Here is a 15,425-nt window from a genome sequence, read left to right on the forward strand (position 1 = left end):
CAGAGGCAGGGTTAAATGAAGCTCGGTAACCCTTCAATCACAAACACTGCCTGCTATGAAGTTGAACGGATCCCAGCTTAACGAGTGGTTCCTTGCCTTTTCCTTAAGAGACCACTTCACTATCACTGATAAAGTGACAACCCGTCAGTAAGGGAGGTATTTTGTAAATATTTCACATTGTATTCAATGCAAAACAGTATCAGTACAAAGCAACTGATAAACTGTACAATTAACCCAAATAGTGAACACAAAACTGCAGGAATTATTTTCATTATTCTTGATTTTTTTTTGTTTTTTAGGAACTTCTTATGTGATTGTATTATGTACATGACATTAATTTTAAACAATCATACATACTTAATAGGCTTCTTTTTTGACAAATTCAGTATTTTCTCCTCTGTGGCGCTTGGCCATTGTGTTATCAGCTCTTTGGTTGGTACATGTGGATTTGCGCGCGTGATAAAGTAGTTGCTTTAGCAGCAGCTTGTACCTGCAGATGAAGCAGCCGTGGCCAGTGATGCCTGGGCAGCCTGAGCTGCTGCTGCTGCCTGGGCAGCGGCAGCTGCCTTGGCGATCTCAGACTTAGGTCGTCGCCCCCGACGACGGACGCCCTCCTCCCTGACTACAGGGCCAGTCAGAAGGCGGTCAAACATGGCTTCAGGGAGGAAACCCTGTGTGGAGGAGGGTTTTAGGTCAGAAAACAACTTCAGTTTCACAAAGGAAAACAATGATGCAACTATTTTCACTTGAAACCCCCAATTTCTAAAGACACATGCAATGAAAACAGGAGGTTTGTTCTTGGTTACTAACCGACTGTTTGACGATATCTGTCCAGTCAGGGGCAATAGAATACTCTGGGTTCTCAAGTAACCATCTGGGAAGCTCCTTCATTGGTGGAGCCATGGCCCCGCCCATCTGAGGAGGAGGAAGATGGAATTAATTTATTATGGAAAATCAATTCATGTAGAGACACACAGTTTTAACACGCAGACACTAACTTTGCAGGACGCTTGTCCTTGGATATGAACTACTGCACAGTTTTTACTTCCAGCTGTTTTAAATGGAGAATCCAGATATGCTTCAGCTTCAGGTCGACTTACCTTGCGTCCATTGCGTCTGTTGACCACAGGCACTCTCTCTTCCCCAGTCAGTGTGTTGATGTCGATCTTATTGGGGTTTCGACAGCGATGGCGCTTCTGTTTGGGCTTAGAAAACTGAGCCAGCAGTAAATCCTCGCTCTTCTGTTGAAGGGAAACAAAAACAGAAAGGAAAGTGTGAATTATTTGTGGTTTAGAGAAAAGACCACTAAAAAAGAAGGCAGCAAGAATAAACAGGAGAAAACTTTGTTAAGGTACGGGTCCGTTATTTACTAAATTTTTGAGGTTTTTATATCATTATGCAGCTTCTCAGTAGTGTTCATAATATATTCAAATAAACACATTTAAATTTGAAGTACATATATTTTAGCATAAAAATGTTATTTTTCCAAGCCCTTTTAAAAACGTGCCATGTGACCTGACGTAGGTTTCTGCATGATGATGGTACTACATATTAATTCCCTAACTGGTCAAATGAGCCTCTTTGTGATTGAGGCAAGCCTTCTTTGAGAACTGTGTGCTATTGATCTTCCAAACTGACTTCCTGAATTCCTCTTGACCCCCCAACCTACACAGATGTACTGCTGTGGATGTCATGCTTGTTAGGACCAGAAAGTCACACAATAACACAAACTAAATGAGTTAGACAGCAGTAGACCTGCTGCTGTTTTTGTCAAAGGAGTCTGGCTTTGAAGAAAGTGATATAACGGCTTTGGTTCCTTGTTGGAAAGGGCTGTCTGACAGCAATGTAAAGCAGTGAAAATATTACACTGACTATGGATAAGTACTTCTACAACCCAACTTCAAAAACCTTTCTGTTATTATTATTATTATTATTATTGTCAGCGATTCCCACTCTAACCTACATCACCGCTTTTTGCTAATGGCTGAGTAGGTGTTTCTTATTCTAAAAACTCAGAAAAAATGCAGATGGACCAGTCCTTGAAGATATAATCATGCTTAGGCTTTAATGGTTCACACTAACAAAGGACTTAAGGTGAAGAGGAAGAAAACATATCAATCAATTCAAGCCCAATATCACAAATCACAATTTGCCTCACAGGGCTTTACAGTATACGACATCCCTCTGTCCTTATGACCCTCGCAGCGGATAAGGAAAAACTCCCCCAAAAAAAACCTTTAACGGGGAAAAAAAACGGTAGAAACCTCAGGAAGAGCAACTGAGGAGGGATCCCTCTTCCAGGACGGACAGACGTGCAATAGATGTCATACAGAACAGATCAGCATAATAAATTAACAGTAAACCATATGACACAATGAGACAGAGAGGGAGGGAGGGAGGGAGGGAGGGAGAGAGAGAGAGAGAGAGAGAGAGAGAGAAAATATAAATATATGTATAAAACAGTATAAAAGAGGATGACGTACTGGTGTGAATCCAGCCATGTCCATGGTGTATGTTGGGTGCTGCCTCAGCCACTCTCCCAGCTCCTTGTTAGAAACTGCTGCCTCTTCCTCCTCCACATTGCCAGAAGCAAGAGATCTGGCACTAGGGTTCTGCTCTGGGACGGTGAGGGATCTGTGGGCACGGGCAGCATCCTGAACCCCCTCCACGCCTGAAGCCTTTGTCCCATCAGCATCATCCTGAAAGTTCAGGAGGAACACATAAAGTGGGGGAGAAGGAAAGACATATTTAGTAAGATAGTCATACTGTCTTGTCTTGTGTTGCAATGCTGGCAACTTTACTGCCTATTAAAAGACACAAACACTCCATACCCCTCCTGCTCTCTTGTTGCTCATGAACAACAGCTCCAGGCCTTCCACATTTTTCCTGCGGCCCCGCCTCCTCCTCATGATGGGCAGGTCAGCCTCCAGCGAGCCATTGGCTCTGTGTCCTGAGGGCGGGGCTTGCTGCAGCAACTCCATCTGCGCTTTGAGGGAGGGGCTTGTCACCAGGGCGCTAGGGAAGCCGGCCAATGAGGGAGAGGCCTTGTGGTGATGGTGTATCCCCTGAACAACAATTCAAATCACTTTTAGTAAAAACACATGACTCTGTTTCTCAGTAAGAACTACTATGACGTTAAGTTTTTGGTAGTTTGGTAAAGCAGTTCCTAATTAAGAATCATAATAAGGAACTAATTGGACTGTGTGTGAGTTTATGTGAGCACCTTGGTGAGGTCTATAGCCTGGCTTTGGGACTCTGCAGCAGAGTGGCTCTCTCTCAGCTGAGCGACCATCTCCATCAGGTTACGTCTCTTGGCTGCCCTCTCTGCCTCAATCTCGATCTTCCTCCTCCTCCTTCTTCTCTGGCGAGGCACTGACAGGCTCAGAGCGTCCTCCTGCAGCATCAGGTAAACAGTTACACCTGGTCAGCCTAACAGCAGAAGCTTACCAAGGGGAGCTTGTCATATGGTTGTTACTGGTACTTCAGCAATAGTTACCACAGATGACATTAACACACAGCGCTAACAAGCTGATTCTAGGGTTTAACATAAACAAATATAATTGCCATTAGCCTGAAATGCTAAAACTATCTCACGCTTAAAACTGGCTGCATTTTGAGATGGATGAAAAACTTAATTTTAAAGTTGAAAAATTGACATCAAGCATCAAATATCTGAGGGTGTGTGTGTGTGTGTGTGTGTGTGTGTGTGTGTGTGTGCGCGCGGACAAACACTCACATGAACCTGGGGTGATAGTGTTTTATCCTCACTCCCACTGTAAGGTGTATGAATGCCGGCCATCGTCAGCTCAGCTAGGCTCCGCCTCTGCAGCGGGCTCTCGGTCACAGTGGCTACAGACGCAGCGGTTACTGTGGAGCCATGCCCTGGCAACAGGTTGCTGGGGAAGTCAAAGATGTGGCGTCTGTTCACAGGCCACTTGCCCTTTAGGATGGCCTCGCAGATGTTATCCATCCGGTTGATCATCACTCGATCCTGAAGGGGGTAGAGAATGGAGAGAGGTGATGACGGACTATTCTAGAAAGTGTAGTTCATTCTCAAACAGTTACAGACTTATAGGCCTGTATTAGAAACATACCATCATTCCAAATTTTCCCTGTTTTTAGAAGCATATTTGATCAAGAAGCAGCCATGTTGATGGATACATTTCCACAGCAATAATACCATTAGTACAACACCAGAGTCATATAATACTCATTCTGCTGCCCTGACTTTCTCTTTTAAAACATTGTTTTTATTCAACAACTAATTCCAGTGGAGTCTACTTTGACCTTTTTCAAATGCTGTTATGCAGCTGTTGATGAAACTTAACTTCCTGCACAGATGTTCCAAATAAACAGCCTCCAAATGGTTCAATCATTTCTCTTCCTGGGGACACTGAATATAGGGCAGTACGTTTGTTTTCATAATGGATAAATCTGAGTTTTAATTTTTCAGTCTATGTGTCTTTTTGTTCTCTTGAAAACCAGATTCCACTGAGAAAAACAGCAATTTAACATCGCCTAACACAGGAGCTGCTGGTCTACTGCTGCCTTCCTTAATCAGTTATTTTTAGTTATTGTCTGACTTTGGAGTTTAAAAGGGTTAGTTTGGATTTACCATAATCACACGACAAGACAAATTAACTGTTTGAGGAGGCTGCAGACCAGCAGCTGTCTAGCACGCTAAAATTACTGTTTTTGTCAGTGGTGGCTTTTACCAGAGCATAGATGAGGAACTGAAGCTGTCAATGGCTCCCCAGTTGGAAAGGGCTGTCTGCAGCAAGGTAGAGCTGTGAAAATATCCTCAGTATAGCGTACACTTAAAATGATATTTCTTGTGGGGCAAATTAATGCTTTGCTGCCTGCCCCCTCCACAGCAGTACATTGCTTAGCTTCTGTGGCGGTTCTCCTGCCTGCCTCTCCAAACTGGAGGCATGCTGACAGACATCTACTGTATGCACTACACTGACTATGGATAAATACCTCATACAACCCCACTTTAAAAAAAATCAGGCCTTTCCCTTTAATGACTGTTAGAAAAACTGTTACACTAATTAATTCACAAATCGTTAACACTGTGATTTAATTTGAAATACACAGAATTGCTGAGTTTTATTGACAGGCGATTAAGAGCTAACTAAAGGGAAGTAACTGAAATTACTGAATGATAACTGCATGATTAGTACTCAGCTTTTATTAGAGCATGGCTTTTACTGGTCTGACTGCTAACTGACACTCACCTTAGGCCAGAATGAGAAGGAGTAGGTGCGGTCCTGTAAGGCCTGCAGTGCAGACGTTTCCGGCAGGTCGTCGGGGCAGAACCCGTCTCTGGTTTCGTTTTGAGCCGACGTGCTCAGAGACGCGATACTCTCCTCATCAAAGTTCTTCTGCTCTGACGCAGCACTCGCTGTGGAGGGAGGGAAAGTCACGTTGCCGCTCTTAATTAAAAAGGGTTTCCAAATCGTTATCAAGGGATCCGAATTCATTTTATTCTCTTGCCCCTGGAACTTATTAAAACACTGCCAAGTCACGAGGGGAAAGACCAGAAATAGGCCTGTGACCGAGTGTGGTGTCAGCAATGACGGGAGCCGACAACCAGGGCAAATAAACAGGAGGGATTATAATAAACCAGAGTACAGTTAAAGTTAGACATGTGAGACATCAATGTTGTATAAGAGCTGCATTTAGAACTTCACGTCATCGTCTCTCTGATTACCCAAACCCAAAAGTCTAAACATTGTGCTCACTGAGATCAATGACTCTGACCACCTCCAGTGCAATAAACTTTTCACTTACCTTCAGCCTGGGAGGATTTCTCTGATTTGTCATCTTCATCCATCCTCTCTTCCTCTTCCTCCTCTGGGCTTTTCTCTGTGTCAGCAGACTTTGGAGATTTAAGAGCCTCTGGGTTCTCCCTCTCCTCTCCGTCTTCCTGCTCTAAAGCCTTGTGGTCCAGTTGTGCTTTAGGAGAGGAGTCAGGATGTTCCATGAGCTCAGTGGTCTTCTCCGTCTGCTCCCTGAGAGAGTCAACATTCTTCTTCTCTTCTGTTAAGTCTTTGTCTTGGTCATCTGCTGGCTTGGAAGTCTTCTCTCCTTCTCCACTCTGCTCCACTTTCTGCTCCTCTTTTTCTACTTTTGGCTGGGCCTCTTCTTCCTCTTTCTTCACCTCCTTTCTCGGTGAAGCGTTGATTTCCTCTTTCCCTTCTCCAACCTCTCCCTCATTTTCCTTCTGTTCATCAGGAGTTTCAGTCTTGGTACATGGAATGTTGCTGGCATCTCCTTTCTCCGTTTCCATTTCCACCTCCATCTTCACCTCCTTCCCTTCTCCCTCCTCCTCTTTAACTGCATTTTTGGCAGCAGCTGCAGCGCTCACCAGCTCTGCAGAAGTGAGGAGGGGTGCAGGGGTGCTTTCCACTGCTCCCATCCCCGCTTTGGTGATCTCTCCTTGAAGTCCAATGCTGACACCGGCCCCTCGCTGGCTTGTAAAGCGCTGGTGGGCATCAAGAAAGGCCAAGGTAGGGTCGTTTAAAATGTGATAATCTGTGCGGCTTACGCCGTGCTTTGAGGCCCCTAGGAGGAGATCCCGGTCGTGGCGGCCACACTCCCACCACTCCGGGAGGTCTGGGGAGGGCTGGCAAAGCTTGAGGCGCTCAGAGAGCAGTGGGTGGGGGAGGACCTGCTCTCGGATGCGGCGGAGCAGCTCAATGCGGTACAGGGTGCGAGAGGCACGCTCCTCTGTGATGGGGTCAATGATCAGGGTTGGGTCTGGGAGTTCTGATGAGATAAAGGACAGACCTTTTTAATAAGAAAATCAAGAAATACCACATTAGACTGTTTTTTCCCCAGTACTCGCAAACAAACTTTGACACTTAAGTTACACAATACATAACAATGGAAAGGCACCTTAACCCCACACAATTTATGTTTCTTCCTACCTGTTTCAGTCTTGACTTGCATCCTGCAGACCCGTTTACACATGGCAATGAATGAATAGTAATATTTCTCCAAGCTCTCATCTGTTTTCTTGTCCAGTCGGGCAAAGGCCCTGAACTGTGCCCAGTCAAATTTCTGACGTTGGGTGTCAAAGACAACTCCAAAGGTGGACACTACACGGTAGAAATCAGCCTCCTCACGACGAGTCCATCTAACGGGACAAAAATTAATGAGTTATTGAAAATATATTCTCAATTACAAAAACTAACATATGATTCTGGTATATTTAAAAGCTGTTTTACATCAATATGTATCCATACACAAGAGTTAAAGAAAACTTGTAACTCTGTGACATTGAATGTAACACTACCTTTGTCTTCTCTCCTTGTAGTACATGGCTCCATCAGTCATCAGGGAGCTGGCAGTCATCACTGGTGACGCCTCTGGCATGAACTGCCCACCTTTGGCAAAGTAAGCACCTCCTTTAGCCAGATACGGGCTTCCTTCTGTCATGAACACCCCTGCTCCATCTTGGATGTAAGTCGCCCCTCCTCCTGTATCGGTAACCATGCCGATGGCAGGCAGGAACTCCCTGCGTCGCCGTCTGCGTCCGTCGGGCCGGTTGAGGGCCTCCTGGCGGAGCTGCTCCCTGCGGTTGGAGCGCTGGTAGGCCGTGATGAGGCGACGCAGACGGGCAGTCAAAGCCGAGGCTGCTGGCCAATACAGTCGTTCATTGGAGCCTGAAGCTCCGCCCACAGCAGCACTTTGACCGTTTTCACCTGATTTCGCTATATGAGAGGAGAGAAGACAGAAAGAGTAGCAGAGTGGCAATTACATCACTTGTTCTACATTTTGGGAGTTGAAGTTTGAATGTTTAACATGTTCATGTGCTCATATGGCAAAAATCCTGTAGATTTCTCACTGAAAAGCCAATAGCAGTCACCAACACAGTGATTTCTACATGAAATACTTCACTAAGGCATTCAAAACCAACAGTTATGTCATCTTATTTTACTTCAGAGTTTTCCATTTTATTATGGTCAACAGTTTTTGTCAAAACAAACTGATTTAAAATGGGCTGGTAAGATTCTGCTTAGGGTTGTACAGGACTATTGTTGTGGATGTTGTGTAAAGAAGACTGCATGGTCACCTTCTCATCTTTTGCCCATAAAAAGCTTACATTATTAAATTATTCTGCTTTGAGAATACCATTTTCCCTCTCCCTCTATGGGTGAATTTTAAGTTTACCTTCAGCTTCACCTTCCACAGTGTCATCTTTGTCGTCCAGTGGTGAGTTGGTGAAGTCATCCATGTCATCTTTAAAAGGCATTCGCAGTGGCTTGTACTCTGGATCCTCATCCTCACTGTAGAGGTTGGGGAAAAGGCAAGGAATTCAAGATTTTAATTTCATGGAAAAACTGAGTTAAATTTCACTGAGTGATCATTTTCAGTTTTAATATCTGGAGAACTAACAACACAGCAAAGGGGAAAGGAAAATATTAAAAAGAAGGTGGAAAAAACAACACAAAGTATGGCTCCCGTTTAACTCAAGGAATTTTCAATCAACATCAAGGTTTTTGGGGAAATACATAATAATTTAATAAGCATGTTTCAGAGGAAGTGAAGACAACCAGTTTTAAGTTAAAACAAACAGAAAAGGTACATCAGATGCAGAAACATGTAGGCCTACATCTGCTCTCAGTTACATGTTTGGAGATACTGGATTATTTGGCAATTTGCGTTTTTGTTTAAGATCAAAATCATTTCACCCCAAAATCAAAACAATGTAGTTTATCTCTTACCTGTAGTGCTATTCATTAGTCCACATTGTTTTGGTGTAAGTTGCTGAGAGTTAGAGCTACTGGCCGTAGAGATGTCTGTCTTCTCTTCAATATAATGGATAAGGGTGTAAACCACTTGTTTCATCACCATACAATATTATATTAATTCTTTCATGATAATATTAATTCGTATTAAATTAGCCTATCAGCTAGAAGACGCCCTCTCCTCGAAGCTTAACAAATTATATGTAACATTATTATTTTTCCTTACTCACCCTTGTTTTAAGTCACTGCATCTCCTGACAGAACAGCTCAGCTGAATATCAGCCTGCATGCACATTTTCTCGTCTACTTCTCGCTCACCTAGCACCACTGAGCTTGCTAACGTTACAGCTCACCCGAGGAGGACCCCATTAATGTTTACATCTGTCATGAGCACGTGCCTTTCGTCTATGAGTAGATGCACACTTCCTTCTGTGCAATAATATGGTTGAAATGTGTCGTTTGGAAGAAAAATTGTTTCTACATGAAACTGCTCACAACAAAGTCGGTGGATGATCTTAAGTAACTGGTCATGATTTCTAGAAAGAGACATTGCTGATGAGTTGTTCAAATGTATTTTTATGGCGCTTTGAGCATCACAAGCAGAGTCCCATTCTTGTTCCTATATACTGGAGAGAAGGCAGACATCTCTACAGCCAATATCTCCAACACTCCGCAACCAAAACTATTTAGACTGATAAATAGCACTACAGGTAAGTAGTAAATATAAATATTTTGATATATTTTGATTTTGGTGATTTTTGGTGAACTGTCCCTTTTACGTATTCTGAGCTGTGTTAAAGCTCACCAAAGAAGTAGGAAGTGAAAAATGAAAGGGAAAGAGACTGGAAAAAGGGATTAAAATGTGATATCACAGACAGAGATAGAAGACTCAAAAACAGAGTAAATAATACTAAAGGGAAGGGGGAGTGAAGCCTGCTCTCTTACCCCTCGGCGCCATCTGCCATCATGTCGGTGCCCCTCTGCTCAGCGGCGATAGCCTTGGCGTCCGGCATGCCCACCCTCTCCAAGAAACACAGGGCGGGGTCAGCTCGCATCGAGTTGTACTTCTCATAGCCTGAAGAGAGTTAGAGAAAAAATACAGAGGCTTGAAATCCATCTCTGGAAATGCAGAGGCTACAAAGTGGACTTTAATCAGGAAGGAGTCGATGTAGTTTCAGAAAGACTTAAAAGTTATTGGTCAACAAACGCACAGCTAGACAAACTCTTAGAAACAAAGGTGGGAAAAAAAGTTGTGCTTTCTAGCTCACTCCTAGACAGACATGATGCTACACAGTCCAACACACACTCCTTTTTAACACATGCACACGCGCACACACAGCATCCAATATTAAATGAAGGAGTAGACAAAAACAGCAGCAGAAGGGCAGACCCCAGGAGCCAGCTGCTGACAAGACAGACAGCTCGTGCGTGTGTATCTGTGCATGTACACTTGCCTCCGTTCTGTTTGTGTGTGTGCTTATCCAAGTGAGCCTGCAGGTGCTCATTTGTGTCAGAGAGAGAAAGAGAGAGAGATAGAGAGGGGCAGAGAATGAAAAGGGGAAAAGTGCGTGTCATGGCGTCTGTGAAAGTGAGCTAGTGGGTGTGAGAAACTGTGCCTGTGTATGTGTTTGTCCGTTAGGGGCATTCAAGCAGAACAGATTAGAATGTGCAGATCCTACTGAGACACACAGTGAAGGAGAGAGGGGAGAGAAAGAGAGGGAGAGGGAGGGAGAGGGAGAGAGAGAGAGAGGGTGGGTGGGGGAATGGGAGGAATGAGAAGAAAATGCAGAGGAGAAGGTGAGATGAGGGGAAAAAAGGACAGAAGGAAGAAATGAGAGTGGAGAGGACAGGAGGAAGGAGAAGAGGAGCGAGGACAACCACCATGACAGAACCACACTGCCACGCTCTCCTTCAACCTTTCCATCATCCCTCCTTCCTTCTCTCTCTCCATCACATTTCAATTAGGAGAGATGTGACGCATTGTTTCTAACCGTCTCTCTCTCTCTCACTCACTCTCACACACACACACACACACACACACTTCTGTGCCTGCAGCCAAACGTTAATCATCAGGGCCTTTACAGGCCATCACTTTTCTGTGTGTGTGTGTGTGTGTGTGTGTGATGCATTGTTTTGTGTGCCTGTGTGTGTCTGCATACAAAGCTCACTGTGTGTGGATGTGTGTGTTAGTCCTCCCTCCCACCCAAGGGCCTCCCTAGTGAATGAGGATTATGATTAACTATGGGTGAGCCCTTTTGTATTCCTGTATTCTTGTGTGTGTGTATGTGAGTATGTGTGTGTGTCCTAATTGAATCATAGAGGGTGGCAATGATGGAAAAATTATGACAATTATGCCAAATTAATATGAATGAGGGTCTCCATCCGCAGTGCACAGACACGACACTCGGCCTCATCGGTCTGTCACTGGGAGTCACATTCAGTCACCACCCAAAGGTGGCTTACTTGGAGATTTACGCAACTTCTCCAAATGATGATGCAAATAACCCGGTTACCAGTTAACGGAGAGAACAGATTTTGTTATTTTAACCTTGAAAGTTGCTTTTGTTAATTTTCTTATTTGTAACATTAACACCTGTAACAAACTGCACAGTGGAAACACACACACACACACACACACACACACACACACACACACACACACACACACACACACACACACACACACACACAAACAAACACACAACTGCAGCTCGCGGTAAAACCAGCCATCAATCACACTCCCGATAGCACACTGAGCCTGCCAGCTGCGTACCGCTATCACCATAGCAACACCAATCAACCAGTGGCAGCAGAAGTGGGTGGGATGTGTTTGTGTGTGTGCTCTTACCCGGTTTGAATATGATGTGTGTGTGTGTGAGTGCTTGCGTGATGCTTACTGGGTTGGAAGCCGCTGGAGTGTGTCTGAAGGTGCTGACATGTTATCTGTGGGTGTGTGATGTTCATTTTGTATTCACCGTGTATGTGCGTTATGGCTGCCGTGTTGGAAGATGTGGATCTGTATGTACGGGAGGCGGGTGAGGATGCCAGTGTGGGTTTCTTACCGTGTTTGAAGACGCCAATGAGCAGGGATTTGTCGGCCTCACTGTCCCACCAGTCAGCTGGGACCTCGGCATGGAACGGCTGGGGGATCCAAATATCGAGCTCACTGTGGAAGAAATAAACATATCACATCACTGGTAATTAAACTAAACTGTGTGTGTTCAATTTGGGCATCAGACTTGTATTTCAATGCTGAGCGGGGATAAGAACAAAAGGAAGGGCAGAAATTAGATTATGAGCCATTTGTGTTGTAATCAGACTGTAAAAGCTGTCAGCTGCCAAGCAGAGATAAAAACTAATATCCAAAATATTTAAAGGGGCTCTATGAAAAATTTAGAGCATATGACTTTTAAACATGGAGGTGGCTAAGCCAGTGGCTAGCAGCTAACAGAGCTAACTCTATGAACAGTGCTAAACAATAACAGTGTTGACAGAGCTAACAGTGGTAACCAGGGGGGAACTAGAGAGTGGGTGATATATGCACCAACATGCTAGCACAACTGGACCAGCTTACCACAACAAACCAGAGAGAAACTCATATGACAACACACACGTGACTTCATTCTCTGCTCAGGATGCCACTATGTCTTTACACAGGAAATAGTGGTTTGCTGCTACATTGATGTCCTGATTGTTGCATTCAGAACCTCTGACTGTTAATGTAAAAAGTTATTCAGCTGTAAGTTGTGTTCTGGTCTTATGAGCTGCACCTTCAATATGCACAGTGTCTCCATCTTACAAATAAAATGTGATCACTGCACCAAAATATGAGGCATAATTATAAGTAGATAACAGAAGACAGACAGTATTTCTGGTTCTGCAGCATTGATTACGATCCTTTTCTAAGGGGACCTATTATGCTCATTTTGAGTTACATACTTGTATGTAAGGTTTCAACTCGAACATGTTTATGTGCTTTAATGGTTTCCCTCATATAGTGAATTCACCCTCTGTTTGAGAAGGCTCTATTTAGCACCCGTCTCTTTATGTCCCCCCCACGAAAAAGCCCAGTCTACTTTGATTTGTCAGTGCTTCCAGGTCTTCCATATCTCGGCATCTCTGCACCGTCATTGCAGCCGGGGAATAACTGGGACAGAGGATAGCAGCACTTTTTACCGTGGAAAATCACAGAAAACAGCTTTTAAACACAACCTGACATGCTCCATCAGGAATATGATCCAAAATAAGGAAGACAAAATTTACATCAGCAACCAAATTTACTTGTTTCCCTGTGGCATGTCGCCACATGTAGCAGTCTAAACTACATACTTTAAACACTTGCAGTATCATGCCTAGAGCAGATATAAAGAAATCCTGCACACTATGATGTCATACTGTAGCCAGAAGTAGGTAAAATGTTGGAAACGGATGGTTCACAGCGGTAGGAAGCCTGAGGTGTTTGATCACAGGGATTACTTTTACCTCATTATTTGAATCTCTGGGCACTTTAATATGAATATCCTTCAAAATATGGAAAAACACAACACCTCTCTATAAACTGTCCATCCTGCGTCAACAATGTTATGTTTGGAATGTTAAATCAGTGGAGTGCTCCTTTAAGTGTACCTATTTATACATTCTGACATTCTGTTTCCATCTCAGCCTGAAATTTAGGAACACAAGAGTAACACTAACATGTTCACAATCATCTCCCCCATGGTCTCATTTGTTTACTTTAATTTTATCAAGTTGTTTCATTTTAACTGACAGTTACTTGAGAGCAATATACTGGTGCCACCAACATTCTACCTAAACTTAGACTCTGAGGTGTTGCTCTCAACAATTTCTTTTAAATTACAACCAAAACCAGTTATCTGGTCAACAACAGAATTCTTCATGCATGTAAATGACAAACTGAGAACAGCTATAATGAGCAAGGTTTCTGCAGGGTGGGTTGTATGTTGCAGCACCAAAATAAAATAAAAAAACAATAAAAAAGACTCCTCCATTATGGAAAGAAGAAGGTAGAAAATGGTGTTTCCAGCTAGTTATGGAGAGAAAGGGTACAATACACAATGGAAGCAGAAAGACAGAGGGTGACAGGAGGAGAGAAGAAACCGGGGAAACAGTCCCTTATCTCTGCAAACAGCAGCATGCCCGGCCTTGGCAACACACACACATACGCGTGCGCGCCAAGACTGGCATGCTAAATCCCCCTGGCATATGTTGGCACGATGGCACCCCGTATGCTCACGTCTGGCATGCGCTGACACACACACACACACACACACACACACACACACACACACACACACACACACACACACAAGGTCTGTCACAGTAGCCATTGAGAGGGAGGGGGGAGGGAGCGAGAGAGATCAACATGAAGTGCACGTGCTCCACATTATAAATGCAATCACATCTGGGTGAAAGGGTGATGAGAGGGGGGATGGGAGATGATGAGAGACTAAAGTGGACTGCAGAGACGAGGAAGAGATGGACAGATGGCAAGAAAGGTGTAGCGAGAGAGAGAAAAAGATGGAGCAAGCAGTGAAGGAGTTGTCAGAAGGAGATGAAGAAAACAGTAGAGTTAACCTTCACATCAACACCCTTGCACTATAAGGCCTTGTGCCAAATGATAAGTAAAAGCTAGTTAAGATGTGAAAAAACCCAACACACAATACTCCAAATGGGTCAAAACTGCGATAACAAGCTCATTTTCCCCAGATAAAGTAACTGTGGTGTATCTGTCAGAATAGAAAGAACTCTGCCAAAGAGGCCACTAGAACAGACAGAAATACACTCCACTAATAATTCATCACACATTCATATAAATAACCATCATGATGCATCCAATACATGGAAGCCTTTCCATTCACTGTGAACACCTAGAATGCTGTAAATTACTCTGCTGCCCAGGATGGATGTCCTTTTTGGGTTTGGAATAAATGTTGCCAAATTTATGGACCCTTAAAGGAGGTTTGGACAAATTCTTATTAGAAAGTGTTGGATGAGTAAGACTCACAAAGCCAGAGGCAGCCACTTCTTCTCCTGTCCATGCAGACACACTGACACAGTTAAGTTAGCAATAAAACAGATTACAAACAAGAAAGCTTGGTCTTGTTTTAAGATCTCCAGATGTCTGTGAGAGGAAGTGTGGCTCTGCCAGATTAATTTGTTATAAACATAACAGGAACTGAAGAGTTTGCTTGAAAAGGAAAAGGCTCAGTAACAAAAACACTGAGGAAGCAAAGAAAAAAATGTCTCTTGTGTTGGAATCAGTCCTCTATAGTGTGGGAGAGTCATAGAGCAGGCATGTCCGAAGTCTGGCCCAAGGGCCAATCATGGGCTTCAGACTGATTTTAAAGGCCCCTCAGCTTATTTTTCAGAAAATGCTATGTGTGGCCCACCACACAATATTGGTTAATCAAGCAAGGTCACTTTGCATTTTTTCCGTTCACCTCATGCTGGCAGGACTATCTTTCGGTTTTTACACACACAACAAATAGGAACTACACAGGCGGAACTAATGTATTTTCATAAACAAATGGCAGACAAGCAAAGGATTGGTTATCTCACAGCAGACATTTCCTGCTACCTAGCAGACATGGCCACAGCAAAGTAGCGTTAAGTAGATGGCAAGGACTGCCACCCCTTTATGAGCAGTAA

The 15,425-nt window shown here is 43.8% G+C and overlaps 1 protein-coding gene across 2 annotated transcripts in view; it reads right to left on the reverse strand.

Annotated features, from left to right (window-relative positions):
• Positions 1-15,425, reverse strand: part of chd7 (chromodomain helicase DNA binding protein 7) — a 94,112-nt gene that overhangs the window by 2,897 nt on the left and 75,790 nt on the right. For both annotated transcript variants that reach the window (XM_049598743.1, XM_049598742.1), the window contains exons 27-40: positions 11,819-11,922; positions 9,702-9,831; positions 8,179-8,294; positions 7,301-7,718; positions 6,933-7,141; positions 5,794-6,771; positions 5,238-5,404; positions 3,737-3,991; positions 3,224-3,394; positions 2,832-3,065; positions 2,484-2,699; positions 1,101-1,241; positions 811-915; positions 491-671 (exon numbers count right to left, since the gene is read on the reverse strand). In XM_049598743.1, the coding sequence (XP_049454700.1) occupies positions 491-671; positions 811-915; positions 1,101-1,241; positions 2,484-2,699; positions 2,832-3,065; positions 3,224-3,394; positions 3,737-3,991; positions 5,238-5,404; positions 5,794-6,771; positions 6,933-7,141; positions 7,301-7,718; positions 8,179-8,294; positions 9,702-9,831; positions 11,819-11,922 (3,425 nt within the window). The remainder of the gene's footprint in view (positions 1-490; positions 672-810; positions 916-1,100; positions 1,242-2,483; positions 2,700-2,831; positions 3,066-3,223; positions 3,395-3,736; positions 3,992-5,237; positions 5,405-5,793; positions 6,772-6,932; positions 7,142-7,300; positions 7,719-8,178; positions 8,295-9,701; positions 9,832-11,818; positions 11,923-15,425) is intronic.

This window comes from Epinephelus fuscoguttatus, linkage group LG15 (genome assembly GCF_011397635.1).
Source record: "Epinephelus fuscoguttatus linkage group LG15, E.fuscoguttatus.final_Chr_v1".
Lineage (NCBI taxonomy): Eukaryota > Metazoa > Chordata > Actinopteri > Perciformes > Serranidae > Epinephelus > Epinephelus fuscoguttatus.